Here is an 18,385-nt window from a genome sequence, read left to right on the forward strand (position 1 = left end):
TTTGAACTCGCATGTTCAAACCAATATAAACTATAAACAGTAGCACTTTTTCCTGATTTATATAAAAGTTGCTGACCGGGCTTAAGCTATTGCAGTTGGTGGTAATGTGCTCCGAAGAAAATGAAGGAAACTCGGGAGGATTTCATATCTCTTCGAACCTGAATGTTTTTGCTCCTTTTGTAAGACCAGAAGAAGCCCAAGTTGAGGCCCAATTTGATCTCGGTGACAAGTTTAGAGACAAATGTGTTTCACTTATGCGGTTACGGATATCTTTTGTGTTCCTAGTTTCTTACACCTGTACTACATGCAAAACCCTCAAAGTGTGCAACTGAAATGGTCGATCATTTCTGCAGTCGCCTGGATCATTTGCAAAAGTTGAGAGAGAGAGAGAGAGAGAGGGAGAGAGAGGTAACCGAGATGTCAAAGAGCTGGATCCGCCATGGCTACAACAAAGTAGCTCGAGCTGTAGGCAAAGCGGACCCAAAGAAGCAGCAAGACATTCCAATATTGAAAGGACACCCTGCTGCACAAGTACATGCAGAAGAGGCTCTTGAGACCCATGAAACTGTCAGAAGCAGAAACAAAGTTCTAAAGGAGTTCAAGATTTACAGATGGAGCCCCGACCATCCCGACAACAAGCCTTACCTCAAGTCTTACTTTGTGAACCTCAACAACTGTGGTCCAATGGTAATTTTTAATCATTTTACTTTTCGTAGCTAGATTCTTAGTCCTTGATAAAAGCAAGCCAATTTTGGTTCGTTTTACCTGCGGTTAATTTCTGTAGTTCTAAAGTCGGGAATTTTTTAGGTTTTGGATGCATTACAGAGGATAAAAGCAGAGGATGATTCAACCCTGAGCTATAGGAGGTCATGCAGAGAAGGAATATGTGGGTCATGTGCCATGAATATTGATGGAACCAACACCGTGGCCTGTCTCAGACCCATTGATGCAGACACTTCAACAGCCACAACTATAACTCCGCTGCCTCATATGTTTGTGATCAAAGATCTAGTTGTTGATCTCACTAATTTCTACCTGCAGTACAAGTAAGATGATCGAGAGCTAGTTATTTTTTGGGGGCACATTTAGATGGAGCAATTCCGACTTGGAATTTAGTTAGGGAGATCTTAATCTCCTTTATCTCCTAACCTACCTAAGCTTTTCACTAGAGTTAGACACATGGCTAAAACAACATCCAGTGGTCCAAATCTCCTTGAGTAACTAACTAATTTTATAATAATACCCTTTCCAGATGTTTGTCATATTCCACCTCAGAGCCGGTCCTGAGGTTCTTGACGCCCAGGGTGAATTTTTTTTTTGGTGTCCAAGGCTGGTCTGGAGAATTTTTTTATGATGATTCTGATCGAGATTAATTTGACTCCGTAAAGTTACGAATTAACAAGTTTTTAGAATAATTATTAGAACCACAAAAACAAGAAATATAACATCTACTATTTGTAGTTTCAAAGTTGAAGAACATAAAATACCTATTTTGATATATACTTCGACCTGCATCATGGAATGTCAAAAAAATTGTCTAATCACCTTAGAAAAAACTAAAAAATAGAGAGGAGAAAGATTGAGAGATGAAAAACATACAGGAGAAAGACTAGAGGGACAAATGATTGATGAAAATGAATTTAGGGATTGAATAACCATTGAAACCCCAAATTGAAGGAGAAATTCGTTTGATTTCAATATTTTGGAGAGAGTGAGAGACTATTATAATGGTGCTAGACTTTTTACAGTTTTCGATGACTTGAATAGTAGAAGAATGAGAAGAAGAAGAAAACACACAATTATTGCATCTAAAATTCTAAAATAATTTTTTTTTTAAATATTCTGCAGCATATATTATTGAAAATTATAATATATATATATACACACACACACACACATGTGTGTGTATATATATATATACACATGTATATATATCTATATATGTATGTGGTGCCTCGCCTTGCCTTGGGCCCTGGGCTGTTCCACCTCTTCTCTATTCTTTTCTTCTTCCTCTCTTCTTGTCAGCTCCTACTATGTCTGTTCTTCTTTATCACACTGTTCATACATATCCATGGCTTAACAATTCAAGCCCAACCCCATTCATCTCAACTCATTATTGATTAGTTGCTGTTTGTATTATTGAAGAAGAAGAAACACACTAAACCATCATCACTTACCCAAACACCAGAAAAGATTCACACCAGAAAAGATTCAAACTTTCTCAATATTTGCCCAAATAAATCTAATAAGAAGAAGACCCAGATCAATTACCAAACACTAGAAGAAGAAAGAAAGCTTGGGTCCCCAATTCACCAAAGCTCACCCACTAAACCGTAAGAAAGAAACACACTAAACCCTCCTCAATTCTCCGGCGACACCTAATTCACCAAAACTCAGGGGCTTTGACTTCACCGCGCTTCGGTAAAGGCCAGAGATTTGTTAAATTGGTGAGAGATTTCACCTTGGGCTTGATGTGTAGGGGAGTAGAGGCTCCTTGTCCATCTGGGCCGGTCGGAAAATCGATTTTGGTGTACTAGGTGTCGTTGGAAATTTGTAAGATTGAAACTTTGTGGCTTTTCTTTTAGAGGAATGGGATTGCAAAGAAAAATAAGAATAACAAAAAAAAGGCATGGTTTGAACTTGATGAAGAAGACAAAGGAGCAGTACTACTGCTTGGTCGTGAAATGAGTAAGGATTAAAAAATTAAAATAAAAGTGTAGTGGGGAAAAATTGATACAAGCCGTTAGATGTACTTATTAACACGTGTCACTATGTAGTTAAAAGCTTAGGTAGGTTAGGTTGATAAGGAGCTTAGGAGAGGATCCTCTCCTATTTAGTTAACGTTATGAGGTTAAATTATGTTAGTATATCATGTATCGGGCAGGTTCTGAAGAGGACATCCGCAAACCAGAAAAAGTGCGGACGTCCTTCCTCCTGCGTCGGGAAGGCGGCGATCGCTGAGTTGCGGGTGCCAGACGCACCCTTTGGACATCCCAGACAGCCTTAATCAAGCGGCGAAGGCGATCGGAAACTCAGCGGTGTGCAGCAAGCTCGCCGGAAACCATGGAAGCCTAGAAACCTGCAAACCCGACCTCCTCCGACCTCGATTTCTGCCCAGAAGAGGTCTGGGACGCCTCCGGTCTCCATCCGGCCAGCCCCGTGCCTCTGTCGCCGCCTGAAAGCTCTTGCTGCATCGACGTCCGCAATTTTTCTGGGTTGCGGACGTGTGCTTCAGATCCTTCCCATATCATTTATTGACATATATCATGTATTGGCATTTCTCACTTTAACAAAACACTCTACCCATTAAACCCAAGAGTTAGAAGCCTAAGTCTGCAGCCCACAACCATAATTGCTTTGTTTAATTACCATTGTTGCAATCGTGGTTGTCTTGCTGTCAAAGACCCACTTGAAGTCTTGAAGATCAGTTTGCTGTCAGCTTCCCCATCTTAGCATGATAATTCAATTGCAACTTGCTTCTTCTTCTCTTTAGGGGCTGCCTTGTTGTCGAATACCAAGACCAAGTTTTGAAGATTAGTTCAATTGCAACTTGTTACCTCATCATAGCTTGCTGTCTTGCTTCCCCATCTGAACTTGTTGTCATGTCGAAACAACTTACTTGAAGATAGAAGAAGACCCCTCTTCATCATGGCTCGATCAGGTAAGCTCATACATGGCATCTCATTCACAAAGTCAATGGTTTTTCATGGGTTCCATTCAAGTGTTAATTTTGATTAAGGAGTTGGAGTGTTTGGCTTCTAAATTTGGTTTTCCAAATTGAATTTTGGGGAATGCGTTTTCATGTGCAATCTGAAATAAAGGGCATGGCTTTACCTACTCCAACTGAGCTTAGGGGGTTGTTAAGTGAACTGATTTTCCTCTTCCTCCTATATATACTTGGTTACTCTATTCATTCTCAGTATTGAAAATACTTTTGTTTTTCAGTCCCTTTGTTTTCCAAGAGTTTATCTCTTTGGTTTTCTGCTTTTCAAAGTGTCTTGTTCCATGTTGAAAACAATTTGAAAAACACAAAACCATTCATGCATATTCATCTCTTGCATCCCATGAGGTCAATTGGGTATTGCAAACTTCAAAGGTGAAATCTTCAAGAAGGACTTGCTGTGTTCATAGCTTGTGTCGTAGTAAGATTTCTGAGTTGTTCACTTGTGTAAACAATTAGCAAGATTTGAGTACAAACAGTCTAGTGAGTGAGTCTAGAAAGGTTGCCGCGATCAGTGTAACCTCTGTGTTGTAATCTTGAGATTTGGTTTCATTAGTGATTTGGTTTTGGTATTTCGAGAGTAAAGGCCAGGCAGATGTTTTCCCTTGATAGGGTTTTACTGCGTCAACAAAACATGTGTTCTTTATTGCTTTAGTTGGCTTGGTTGATTGTTTAATACATTCTGTTCAATATCAGCACTCAGGATTGATCACCCAATTGCAATCCTTGAGAAAGTTTTTGAACAAAAAAATTGGTTGTGAGCCTATTCAACCCCCCCCCCCCCCCCCCCCCCCTCTAGGCCCCTTCTAGGATCTACAAATTAATTGCTAATTGTTTAGACAATGACAATCCTCGAGACCTCAACATATAGTTCGAGTCAGAAGAATATTAAGAAGATCGACAATGAATTTCAATGCCTCATTGCATATACTTATTTCCCAGATAGTTCGGATGTAAAGTTGCAAATAGTCATGGTAATCAAGTAGCATGTTTTGTCAGATTCAAACGTTGTCAAAGATACTCCATATAATTAATGGTGCCTAAAGTTAGAGTTCATGAGAATTGAAGTAACTATACTAAAAATTTATAACATTAGTATATATGCATCTTAATTCGTTAGAGTTTCAATCCTGACATATAACAACTGGCTAGGTTGATTGAACCATGGCTGAAGACTAAAAAGCCCCCAAAGGATGGTCGGGAGTACAAGCAATCGCCTGCAGACCGGAAGAAGCTTGACGGGCTTTATGAATGTATACTTTGTGCTTGTTGTTCTACCTCATGCCCTTCCTACTGGTGGAATCCGGAGGAGTTCCTTGGACCAGCGGCTTTGCTCCATGCTTATCGATGGATATCTGACAGGTAATTTTTCAACAAGTAGTTAATTGATCATCTGCATTTTTCGAATTATTGAATTACTTTGTCTGACAGGACTCTAGTTTGGAATTATTGATGTCTATCATGATATCATCTATGCCAAATTCTTGTAAATGGTCACTCATGCACAAGAATAACACCAAATTCAAAAGAACATAGCCAAATCCAAATTAAATGGATCTGAGAAGTATGTGCATTAAACTTTTGTGTTACATGTATGATTATGATTTTTGCGTATTATTTCCCATTGAACTGTTTTTTGACATCAACATGGGTAATGTTGACTAAAAGCCTCCCATACACATCCTTCATTTTTGGATCTCGCTTGATCTGGCGAAGTTTTTTCGAACATCTATCTGTACCAGTTCAGCTTCCATCATCTGTTATGTACCTCATGTATTTCTGACAAGTACAATACCACTTCAGAGATACCTGCGCTTAACATGCACTAAAACCTCTTTGGCAACTAAACTGTGGGAAAGGTTTTGGTGACTGCGTGTTATATAGGGAAAAATAACGATTATGATTGTTATATATGTTTGATGATTGAAGGTTTATTTTCTTATGGTTATGGATGAGTTTTTTGGCAGTCGGGATCAGTCCACAGAGGAGCGATTGCAGTCATTAACAGAGGACCAGAAGGGCTATATAGATGCAACATTATAAAGAATTGCACTGCCACGTGCCCCAAAAGCCTCAATCCTGCCGATGCCATACAGAAAATGAAAACCAAGCATTTGTTCTCTCAGCCTGTTGAAGTGGTCGGGAGCATGTAAACTTACCTCCTGCTTTTATCCCACCAGCTCTTTTACCATGTAATTTTCATTTCCCTTTCTCTTATGTTGTTAATTACACGTATATATATGAATCTGAAAATACAAGGACATAATGTGTTTCCTGGAGAATGAGGATTGTTACGTCCCGAACCTAGATTTTATCGGTTTACTAACCATTTAGAACGTAAATGTTGTTTACTTTTAATTTTTGCTTCATACCGATACTTTAGTGACCCTAAAAGGTTGACTTCTGTTCGGGTCAGTTTTTGAGAAAATTTCTTCATGAAAGTTGTAGAGGACTTTAAACCGAGCGCGTGTATATGTGGTACGTAAAAATTAGAGTTCGTATGTGAAAGTTATGAGGGGAATACGAAAGTTATTGTTCATGGTAAAAATGAGGTATAAATAAGAGATTTTACTGTGGTAGGTTTCCAAAACCGGAAACCCACCTCTCCTTCTCCCCTCTCCCCCGAACTCTCTCCTTTCCCTTTCGGGTTCTTCGATCTTCCTCCCTTCGATTCCACGCCGTCCGGCCACAAACCGGTGTGCAACCGGCCACCACAGGAGCGCCTTCCTTCCCCTTACACCCTAGTAGCCTTAGGTTGTGGTGATTTGGCCGAGAAACCTCGAATCGAAGCAAGAATCATCACAACTGCAGTTTGGCTTCTTTCGACACTTCCTCCATTTCCGGCCATCTCCGACCACCAAACCTAGTCTATTACGGGCGCCTCGAGCCGGTGATCATTTACCCTCAAGCTTCTAGCTCCAATTTGACAGTATGGAGGACGAATCGAAGGAAATCTCAAACCTAGGGTTTGAAATTTCTGGGTTTTTCTTCGCCGGCCGGTTTTGACTATTTCAAGGTAAAATTGGCATGTGTTGTAGTTGAGAAAAATGATCAGTGTATTGAGTTGTTGTTGTACCTGAAATTTGGCAGCCCGTGGTGGAGGTTGTTACCTGCGTGTGGGCACCACTTGCCGCCACTGTGGGTGGCGCGTGGAATGGTGTAGGGCAGGTTTTTTTTAATGTCTGTTGTTTAGCTAGATAATCCCTTGTGCTTTGTAGTTCCCATAATTGCGCCTTTGGGTACAATTGGAGATGTGTGATTATGGATTTCGATATTTTTTCCTAAGGGTGGAATTTGTTAATGGAATTACAAGGAATCTATCCATAGGATTTCCTTGATCCTGCCCTAAACCCTTAAATTAAGGGGATGAAGTTAGTGGAGAAGATTGGGAGGTTTAGGCGTATAAAGACAATGTTAGGGTTCGGTTTTTAATTATCGTAAATTAAATTTTCCGTCCTGTAATTATTGGTTTACGAACGTTATATTGTACAGGACGTGAGGAGGATTCCCACGAGGAGGGTTTGGATCGACGGCTGACTTAGCCATACACTGTGAGTGGACTTTGATTTTAAATAATGCATGCAATTTAATTTTTCTAAATTTATTTAAATTATCCTTTAAATTATTGAGCAGATTATCCGATTTTTTTTTTAAATATGGAATTATTTGTCGATTGGACTTTGGGTTAGCAATTGTTATGTTCCATTTTAAACTCATCATTTATAATGATTTTCGATGAATTGTTTTCCGAGGTGATTTCCGGAATTGAAAGCAAAATTTATTAGTCGATTTTGAGTTTCCCAGGAAATCTTCGAAAATGGGATTTTCGTTGAGATTTATGGATGTACTTTAACCTCACATATTGGTTTGTGATTTGAGAATATTTTAGGGTGTGCGGGGTCACACCCTTAGCTTCTATATTCTCCTTGGGAAGTATTGGGGAAGCCCTTCTGATTTTGATTTTTTCGTGGTTTTAACCCACCGTACTTGGGTCGCTATATTATATTGCTAGCTAGCCTATCGGTACTCCTCCCCACTTACTATGTGTTTGTGGGTGAGTAGAGTAGAGCAGAGCATGAGATGCTCAAGAGTGTGGGACACTCCGACCCGAGCCTGGGAGGCTCCATTTTATTCGTATGCTGAAAACGCTTTCTGTTAATGCTCAAAAGTCTGGCGGTAGCCAAACCTTGGTCTAACGCTGGTCCGGCAGGCGGACTGCTACTCTGCCGCTCTGAGGATTACTGCTAGCTGCCAAACACAAGACAGGGCGTTAGAGGGAGACCGCGTTGGGCGGTCTTCAACTCTCCGATGCCTAAGTCAGTCAATGCATATAGGCAGCATAACAATACTGAGTAGTAAAATGCGTAATTAATGAGGAGAGAGGAGAGAACCTTTTATAGGTGAGGAAGAGGATGATCTTCTCCTTGTTTTCGATGTGGGACTGATGTGCTTCAGTTCCCAGTTTCAGTAGCTTCTGGTGCTAACTTGACACGGCGCGTGGTGGCGCGTCGGCGGTGCTTTGGGGTTGATCCGGGGCTCAGGCGGTAACCCGGCTAGCTGTCTTTACGCCAGTCACACATATGGTGGGCGTTGGTACCCCTGGCGGTATAATGAGCGTGGCTCATTATAGCTAATTATGCTTGCAAATGCACATGTATGTACAAGTCCCCCAAATCCCCAGTCAAGGAGGGCAATCTTGGTTGGGGAGTTGATCGGCGGTTTGAAGCGTTTCTCCCGCTAGACTTTGCAGAAGCATAATTAGCGTCAGTGCGTCGTCAACCATGGATTTACTGAGCAAACGCTTTGTGCCCTTTCGGGTGGGCCCCTGCTAGGCCCCCAGGGAGTCCCCCACTCCCCGGCTAAGATGGACCTCCGGATGGTCGTTATTATTGTTTGTTGAGGGGGAGCTGCACGGAGCAGAGGGTGTTGGGTTGCGAGCCCAATCTTAGCACCCAAATGACGGGGGTCAACGTACCTGATCAGGGCTGTCGTAGACTGTTGACTAGTCCCCGTGTCCCGTAGGGACATTCTGACCGTAACTCCCCGTGGCGGCGTTGTCAGAGGCGTGGCCTCGGGATCCGCCGCTGGCGGAAGTCCCCCCGCTAGATGTAGTAGGAAGCAGTGTCAAGTAGACGTGCTTGGCAGTATTTTATTGAGCGGTATTGCGCTGAATAAAGTACGCAGCCTGTCAGATGAGAAAAGGGGTCCGCTAGCGGTGTGCTGTGTAGCGGAGGACGCCCCGTTTACCGAACGACGAGAGAAGTTCCGTTGGAGACTTCGATGGTGACAAGAGAAGTTCCGCTGGCGGGGTTTCGCTCAGCGGAGACTCCACTTGGAGGATGACAAGTAAAGATCCGCTGGCGGGGTTTCGCTCGGCGGAGACTCCGTTACCTGGAGCATGACAAGTGAAGATCTGCTGGCGGGGTTTCGCTCAGCGGAGACTTCCACTTGGAGGATGACAAGTGAAGATCCGCTGGAGGGGTTTCGCTCAGCGGAGATTCCGTCACTTGGAGCATGACAAGTGAAGATCCGCTGGCGGGGTTTCGCTCAGCGGAGACTTCGCTTGGAGCATGACAAGTGAAGATCCGCTGGCGGGGCTTCACTCAGCGGAGACTTCCACTTGGAGGATGACAAGTGAAGATCCGCTGGCGGGGTTTCGCTCAGCGGAGACTTCCAATGGTTGGGGGTTTTCTTCTCAAGTGGTTACTTCCCTTGGACGCTAAAGGAGATGACGGTTGACACGTGGCCAACTCCTAGAGGGTTAGAGTCTTGAGGCTTGTCTCCTAAGCCTAGCCGTCTTCTCGTCATTAATGCGAGTAATGATGGATTTCGTAACCGAGGCGACGCCTCGGTTAATCCGGGGAGTCAGTGAAGACGTGGGACACGTGTACGGTTGCTACGTGATGTCGTTTTCTAGCGGACGGCTCAGGATTGCTTGATGTTGACATAAAGGGGGGGGGGGGGAACTCAGCGAGTTTCGACACTTCTGGAAAATCTTCAAATCTGAGTCGCCTCCTTCGAGCCTTGTTCGTCTGTGAATTGCGAAGAAGATTTCCCGGTTTGCATGGAGCTTGTCGGACTCGAGAGGACGAAATATCTGTTAGTGAAGACGAGTTGCATGCCACAGCTTCGACGTGAGGTTGGTATTTCGAATCCTTTTCCTGTTTCATTGAATCTGCAATGGTGGTTTCTGGGTTTTGCTATTTCTGTTAATGGTGTGATCTTGTTTCTTTTGTGTTCTCTGAGGGTGTAGAGAGAGATTTGAGGGAGGTTATGGTGTTTGACAGAGAGTTGGGGTTTTGGGTTTTGCTAGATGGTCGAGTCTGGGTTGAGGTGCGTTTGTTCTTGTTTTGGTATTTTTCTGGGTAATTATTCTTGATGTTTTTGCACTGAACGAATATAGGTAAAGGCTAGATCTTGTGTAAACTGACCGGTTTGGGTTTTAGGGTTTGGGATGGCTAGCGTCGTAGAGATTTCGAGCAGTGAGGATTCCGGGTCTGACATGTCGTTCAGCGCGGCGGATAGGAATTTTATTGACTCGTTGCGTCCGTCTGCCCGTGCAGGAACCTCACTGCCAGAACCGTTAGACATCGAGCCGCTACAAACCATACCCTGGGAAGTAGTAATGGGTCGTGCTTCGCGCCCCGAGAGTTCTAGGGCCAGGGAGGCTGCCGCTGCTCAGAATAGGCGTGAGGAGCGGTTGGCAAGTAACAGCGCTGCCAGTGGCTCCGCTGACGGGGGAGATGCGACAGGGGAGGATACCGAATCGGCATGGGTTCTTCCGGATGGGATTCCTGTTGACGAGGCGGGAGGGCGGATGACCGTTGCCAATGTCAACCGGATAAAGCGGATGTTTCGGTTGCCCGGCGCGGTTAAACTGCGTCCACCGACGGTGGATGAAAAGGCTTCAATTCTTCCCCGGGGGTTTGCGGCTGTGCATGAGGCAATATTCCGCCAGGGAGTGACACTACCGCTCGTGCCCAGTCTTCAGATCTTGGTGTGCGAGTTCGGCCTAGCGTTTGGGCAAGTCTGCCCCAACATGTGGCGATTGATGTTGGCGATGACTTCGCTGTGGCGGTTGTCCGGCTGTGAGGGACCAACCGTGGCGGAGGTGCTGCATTTCTATGAGCTGACGTATGTGAAGCGTCAGGGCTGCGGAGGCCAAGTGAACCTAAGTCGCCGCCAGGGAGCCCCCAAGTTGATAGAGAACCTGAGGGATTCTATGTCGTATTGGCGGGACACATTTTGCGTTGCCACGACGGGGTGGGAATATCAGGCGGAATCCAATGACGGGGAACCGGCGTTTAGGATTAAGTCAGAGTTCCAACCTATCCGAGGTGGTTTGTCGGTCTCCGCTGAATATTGCTGGCGGTTTACGTGGTGCTTAGTCTTGAACCCTGCTAACGTTTATCCTTGTTTTGCAGTGGGCTTGCGCTACAACCTGACTCGTGAAGAAGAGTGTCGTGTGGCACGCATCAAAGGTTGCTGGCGGAATCGCAATTTGTTGGACTTCCGCCTACTTACCGGTTGGGAGCTGTTGGTCGATCAATGATTGACTCGCGCCGTTGGTAAGAAATCTCCGCTACCTTGTACACTTAGTTAATTTGGCCCTGTGGTTGACTGAGTTGGTTTCTGTGTATTTAGAGACGCCGCCAGGTAACGCTAGGAGCTGTGACGCATTTGCCAAAGCCATGGACCGCGCGGAGATTGACAACTTTTTGGAGGCCATGTATGCCTCAGGGGATGCGGCTCAAAAGACAGTGATAGACCCGGTGACGCTGGCGGTGAGCCCATCCGAGGTCCCAGTAGTGTTGCCAATGCCGCTGCACTCCCACCTTGGCGCCGACGGCCTACCCGTAGTTCAGACGGGTGCCAATGTGGGGGGTGGAAAGAAGGGGTCTGGCGCCGCGCCGCAGACAAAGAGAGTGCCCAACGTGGGACGTGGGCCACAGAAGGTGGTGCGGCCGGCGGGGGCTGCCGCTACGGTGGGTCAACAGCAATGGGGGTCAAGGCCTGCGGCCGCTGGACAGACGCGGTTGTTGCGGAAGCGTCGGCAGACTGACTCCGACGAGGAGGATGATGATGATGATGAGGTTATCGGGGTCCGCCAGCAAAAAAAGGCCCGCCAAGCTCCGCTGAAGGCGCCAGTGGCCGCTGCAGAAGAGGCGCCTGCGAGTGACCTGGACTCGTTTGCCGCCTATGCCGAGTTCATGACTGACAATGAACGGGGATTTCTCTACCACCTCTGCGAGATACTGGGGTTTGGTGGTTTGGCGGGGATTTCCCGCCCAACGGCGATTGACTGGTCACCCTTCAGTTCAGCTTTTGGTCACCTTTCGGTTGGGCTGCACGAGATGTTCATGGCGGCGCAGAAGCAGGCCGGGGTTGAGCGGCAGCTCAGGGACGAGATCAGCAGTCTCGAGAGGGAACTGGGGGACGCCAAGGACAGGCTGGCGGATGTGGAGCGGCGCCTGACGAAGGCGGATTGCGACGCCGCGGATGCTCGTGGCAAGTTGGAAGTGGCAATCCGGTGGGACGTGGAACGGAACAACGACATCTCCAGGATGGAATAAGACATGTCTCTGCTGCAGGAGCGGGTGGCTGCTAAGGAGAAAAAGATTGATATCCTGCAGCGGGAGTCTGCCGCCAAGCAAGCAGCGGTGACGAACCTGGAGGCTGAGGTAGCTCGCCTGCGGGACGAAGGGACCCGTGCCGCTGCCGCCGCTGTGGAAAAATTCAAACAGTCGGCGGAGTACAAAAAGGAGATGACTGAATCGGCGAAGGCCGGCGCCCTAGCCAACGTGGAGATGCTGAAGCAGAGGGGCGCCATTGACTTTGCGAAGGCGTCCCAGCCACCTGTTCTGCCAGTCAAAAATGCTCCGCCGGTGCAAGCTGCGGTTCCTGTCCAGCCTGAAGGTGTGCGCTCAGGAAGCGGGGAAAGTGGTGCACAGCCCGCGGATGGTTCTCAGCAGACTCCTCTGCCTACCCAGTCGGAGGTGTCCCGTGCCGGTTTCCTGGCGGCACACACTCGTCCGGATGGCACCATAGAGACTCCAAGTCCTACCGCCAGAGGGTCTGACCAGACAAGCCGCGCACAACCACAGCCGCCTGCGGAAGGTGGAGATGTTGAAGCCAACCCGAAGAGCTGAGCTCCTACATGTGTTGTTTTTATTTTGTTTTGTTTTTTGTTTTTTTTTTTTTTTTGTTGTTGGCTGAGTTTCGACATTTTGAAGTAATGAACAACTTTGGGTGGGGAGTCTCAGCCCTGAAATGAAATTTCAAAGTTTGATGTTTGTCATGATGTGTTTGTACCGCTAGAGTTTTGACTTAGAGATTTTTCTTTTGCCAAGCAATGAAACATTAAAGGAATTTAAATTGGTCCAAGTGCACAACGTAGCGGACGTGGTCCGCTGACGATTCCTGGCGTTGCCAGTTGCCCTCAGTGCTAGACTTGGTAACAATGGTTTGAATAATTCCTCGTTTCATTGATAGCTGACTGATCAGCGTTTACAAAAAGGGGGTAGTACCCGTTGGGTAGCTTCCCTTAGCTAAATATTGAACAAAAATTTAGCTAAGTCAAGATGCCTTTGGGTAGCGGCATGACTATTTGTTATAATACCGAAGGTGTTCAGTATTCCAAGGGTGGGTCGTTGTGACGCCATCCTTGTCCATTAAGTAGAAGGTGCCTGGGCTGACGACTTCCACAATTTTGTATGGACCTTCCCAAGTTGGGCGAAGCTTTGTTGGCGGTGGAATGACTTCCTTCATTACCCAGTCTCCTAGTTGGAGGTTCCGGGCTTTGACTCTGGCGTTGTAGAAACGCGATACCCGCTGCTTGTTTTGCAGGTTGCATAAGTGGGCCTTGTGTCGCTTTTCCTCCAGGAGGTCCTTGTCCAGGTTGATGCCGTCAGTGTTGGTTTCTGGGCGGTAGCCCTCGACTCTGGCGGTAGGTTGAGTAACCTCAATAGGCAGGACAGCCTCCGTTCCGAACATCATGCAAAAAGGAGTTTCACCAGTTGCGGAAGTTGGGGTTGTTCTGATGGCCCATAGAACTTCCGGGAGTTTCTCCGCCCATAGACCCTTTGCTTTGTCGAGTTTTTTCTTCAGCAGCTTTTGATTATCTTGTTTGCTGCTTCGACCTGACCGTTGGTCTGGGGGTGGGCGACAGATGCAAAACTCATCTTGGTACCCAAGTTGGCGGTGAAAGAGATGAGCTCCTTGTTGTTGAACTGTGTGCCGTTGTCTGTGATTATTGTGTGTGGGACACCGTAACGGCAGTAGATGTTCTTCCAGAGGAAGTGAATTACCTTGGCGGTAGTTATTGCCGTTAGTGGCTCCGCCTCTATCCACTTGCTGTTGTAGTTGATAGCAACTATGATGTACTTGAACTGGCCCTTGGCGGTTCGAAATTTTCCCATCAGATCCAGGCCCCAAGTTGAGTGAATCCATGGAGCGATGATGACCGATAGTGGTTTCGCCGGTGCATGTAGGAGATCAGCAAATTGTTGGCATTTGTGGCATGATCTCGACATCTGGCGGGCATCATCGCCGAGAGTAGGCCAAAAATAGCCTTGCCGCATTGTGCGATTGGCTAAGGATCTGGCGCCTGAGTGGTTTCCACATTCTCCGCTATGAATTGCTGCCAGAACAACCTTTCCCTCCTCTGGGGTTAGGCAGCGGAGGTTGGGATGGGTGAATCCCTGGCGGTACAGCTTGCCGTTCTGGATGTTGTAGCGGGTTGCCCTCCGCTTGAGTTGTCGCGCCTTAACTTTGTCTTCCGGCAATGTGCCGTTGCGCTTGTACTCAAGGACTTCGTCCATCCAGCTGGTATTGACCTTAATGTTGAAGATCTCCGCCAGGGTTTTTGCGATACTTGGCTTGTCAAGACACTCCACTCTTGTGTCCGCCGGACTCTGATGTGGCTGGGCGGTTGCCAGTCTTGCCAGTGAATCAGCCTCGGCGTTCTTTTCCCTGGGGATTTGTGTGATGTTATAAAATTTGAATTTCTTGAGGAGTGTCTTAACGTACCCCAAGTATGCCGCTAACTGTTGGTCCTTGGCCTGGAAGCTGCTATTGACCTGGTTAACGACCAACTGGGAATCACTGAAGATGTTGACACTGTCAGCCCCTGAATCGATGGCGAGGAGTAGGCCGGCAATGAGTGCTTCGTACTCCGCCATATTGTTGGAGGCCTTGAAGTTGAATTTCAATGCGTATTCCACGTTCAGCCCCCCTGGTCCTGTCAGGATGACTCCGGCGCTGCTGGCCTTGGCGCTGGCGGAGCCGTCCACATGCAGGTTCCAATCTGACTGTAGGGGAGCTGGCTCCTCAGCGGTTACCATTTCCATCCCGGGCTCAGCCCCCGTGCCGGGATTGGGCTGACGCTCGGTGAGCTCAGCGATGAAGTCCGCTACCGCCTGGCCCTTCATGGCGGTTCTTGGCTTGTAATCTATGTCAAATTCACTGAGCTCGATGGCCCACTTGCTGAGGCGCCCTGAATGTTCAGGGTTCTACATCACCTGTCTCAGCGGTTGATTAGTTAGCACATGGATTGTGTGTGCTTGAAAATATTGGCGGAGGCGCCTGGCGGCAACGATGAGTGCGAGAGCTAGCTGCTCCAAGGGTGGGTATCTTGTTTCTGCCCCGTTCATGCCTCTGCCGGCGTAGAAAACCGGGAGCTCGTCCTATCCCTCCCGCCGGACAATGGCGCAACTCACCGCTGATATCGATACCGCTAGGTATATGAACAGTGTCTCTCCTTGCACAGGGATAGAGAGTAGTGGGACTGCCGCTAGGTAATCCTTCAAGCCCTGAAACGCCGTCTGACATTCTGGGTTCCAGTTGATGACTCCGCCTCCTGCTCCAACAGTTGGGGGACACGGGGTGGTCCCATTCCTGCCAGCTCAGGTGGGTTTAGCGGTACCTGCATTTGCACAATGGGTCCTATACCAGCGGTAGGCCGGCTGTGTCCGGTGCTGTGTGACTGCTCACTTCGTGCTGGGTTGGCGTTTGCGTCCAGCGCCCGCTTTAGCTCGTCGAAACGTGTCATCAGCGTGGCCACCTGCTCCTGGGCCTCAGCCTTTTCCTTGCGTTCCTGCTCGCGCTCTCTGTTTTCTTTGTGGAGGTCCGCCAGCGCCAGCTCATACAAGGCGGTGAGGTCCTGACCTGGGGGGCGGCTGCCGCTTGGATTTGTTTCATCGCCAGGGTTGACCGGGGTGCTGAATAGTGCGCCGTTGATGCTTACCGCTGGGTGGGCGGGTTGGGGAACGGCGGACTGGTCTGCCTGCTCCTCGACATTTCCCCCGCTACCGTTAGTCATGGTGATTGTGATGGGATGACTTTTTGTTCAAGGTTTCCCACAGACGGCGCCAATGTTAATGCTCAAAAGTCTGGCGGTAGCCAAACCTTGGTCTAACGCTGGTCCGGCAGGCGGACCGCTACTCTGCCGCTCTGAGGATTACTGCTAGCTGCCAAACACAAGACAGGGCGTTAGAGGGAGACCGCGTTGGGCGGTCTTCAACTCTCCGATGCCTAAGTCAGTCAATGCATATAGGCAGCATAACAATACTGAGTAGTAAAATGCGTAATTAATGAGGAGAGAGGAGAGGACCTTTTATAGGTGAGGAAGAGGATGATCTTCTCCTTGTTTTCGATGTGGGACTGATGTGCTTCAGTTCCCAGTTTCAGTAGCTTCTGGTGCTAACTTGACACGGCGCGTGGTGGCGCGTCGGCGGTGCTTTGGGGTTGATCCGGGGCTCAGGCGGTAACCAGGCTAGCTGTCTTTACGCCAGTCACACATATGGTGGGCGTTGGTACCCCTGGCGGTATAATGAGCGTGGCTTATTATAGCTAATTATGCTTGCAAATGCACATGTATGTACACTTTCCCCATACTCTTTATTTATCTTTGACTAGTGGGGCTAGTCCAGTTGTCACTTATACCAGCGGGGCTGGCTTGGTTTTACGAAATGCTTGTTTCTAAAGATAATTGTCTTTACTCTCATTGCATGCATCGGTTTTAAATGAAATAAATGTGGGAAAGTATAACTATTTTTTTTTTTTGTGCAACTTCTTATTTTTGTCCACTCACGCTAACATTTTTGTCCTTTGGTTTCAAATGCCCAGTTCGCAGTGTTGCTGTCCGGCGTAGGAGTTGAAGCTTAGCACCATCATTGCCACCTATCCTTTGTAGGTTATTTATTAACCTACCTTGTGTATTAAATTTTATTTTCCATAGATTGCTTTGATTACCTTGGGAGACTTATATAAATATTTGTATAATTATGGGTTGTGTCGGAGTTTGTGTAATTACGAAGAAGTGGAAAGATCCGAGTTGTTGGGTTGTAATATATAAGTCCTTAAGATTATGCACTTAGACTTTTATGCTTGGTAAATTGTGGGTTGTTTGTTGTTTGTTGGGAAGCAAGGTGGCTTCAGGAATTGGAATTGAGTTAAATCTTGAAGTGTTTTATCTTTGGGTCCTTACAACAGGTTTGGGTTGTTTACTTTTAGGGGAAGTTCTGTCGAATTTTTCAGAAAAGTGGGCCCCGCAGGTCCATCTTGGAGTTTAGGGGGAAATTCCGGGATAGGTCCTGACAAGGATTGCAAGGCACGTATCAATCCTTACTGGACAAACCAAAAATAACAAACAGAACACCAGATTTTTGGTTACGCAGTGAAAACCTCAAATATGAGATTAAAAATACTGTGGGACTCTTACTCTTGAGAACCCAAAATAAGAATTAAGTTATGATGAAGGATATGTTCTTTACAAACTTGAATAGCACTAGCTCGGCTACAAAGATTAAACAAAAACTAATACGAAGTTTGTCTTCCGTCTTGAACTCCTTCTTCACTTGAACGATCACTAAATATCGCTCTTCTTTATTCACAGCCTCTATACTGAACTCAAGAGAATTTATGCATATGAAAAATGATTAAGAACACTTAAACATGGACCAAGTGTTTTGACTCTTGTGAAGAGTCAATCTTAAGCAACCAAGCAAGACTCACTAAATATTCTTGTGTTACTAAGTTCTCACCTATGATCGTGCATATTTATGAATATATGATAGACCAACGCCAATCCTCAATCCCACAAGATTCTACCCTAATTAGACTTTAATTAGGAAAGGAACTTTCAATACAAGATATCCACCAAATCCTAAAGATAATCAATTAGGAATAGCCAAATCCTAAAATTAATGTCTAGGACTACAAAACCACGATTTTATCAATCAGAAATATCTTTAAAAACGTAATTACATAAAATCCAAAACCTACTTCCCAAAAAGGGACTCCTAATAAAACTGACTACTGACTGGGGATTGCAACATGTGTTTTGACTACTGACTGGGGATTGCAACATGTAACACATGTTGCAATCCCATGCTTATGCAGATGCATTCACTTGAGATTCTCTGAGATCAGTAAATAGACTTTGCCATACCTTTGTATGGGAATGCCAACACGACATGTATAAAAATTGTACCAACAAAATCTTAATAGTATGTCTAACTAAGATGCAAATGTCGCTACATCATTCTCAAGTTGGATCTAATTAAGATGCAATTGAGATGAACATGGGTCTTTACGGAAGCATACTTGTTAGTTGTTACATTCCTCGATCCACATGCCAATTCCAGGTGAGGGTGGCTCTCAAGT

At 46.3% G+C, this 18,385-nt stretch overlaps 1 protein-coding gene across 1 annotated transcript; it reads left to right on the plus strand.

Moving 5' to 3' along the window:
* The first annotated feature begins 417 nt into the window (after nt 1–417).
* LOC112184021 (succinate dehydrogenase [ubiquinone] iron-sulfur subunit 3, mitochondrial) lies at nt 418–5,874 on the plus strand. Its single transcript, XM_024322318.1, is given in 5 exon segments — nt 418–687; nt 808–1,046; nt 4,874–5,083; nt 5,689–5,738; nt 5,741–5,874. Coding segments are annotated over 5 exon segments (903 nt in total).
* The last annotated feature ends 12,511 nt before the right edge of the window (nt 5,875–18,385 follow it).

This window comes from Rosa chinensis, chromosome 2 (assembly GCF_002994745.2).
Source record: "Rosa chinensis cultivar Old Blush chromosome 2, RchiOBHm-V2, whole genome shotgun sequence".
Classification (NCBI taxonomy): Eukaryota; Viridiplantae; Streptophyta; class Magnoliopsida; order Rosales; family Rosaceae; genus Rosa; species Rosa chinensis.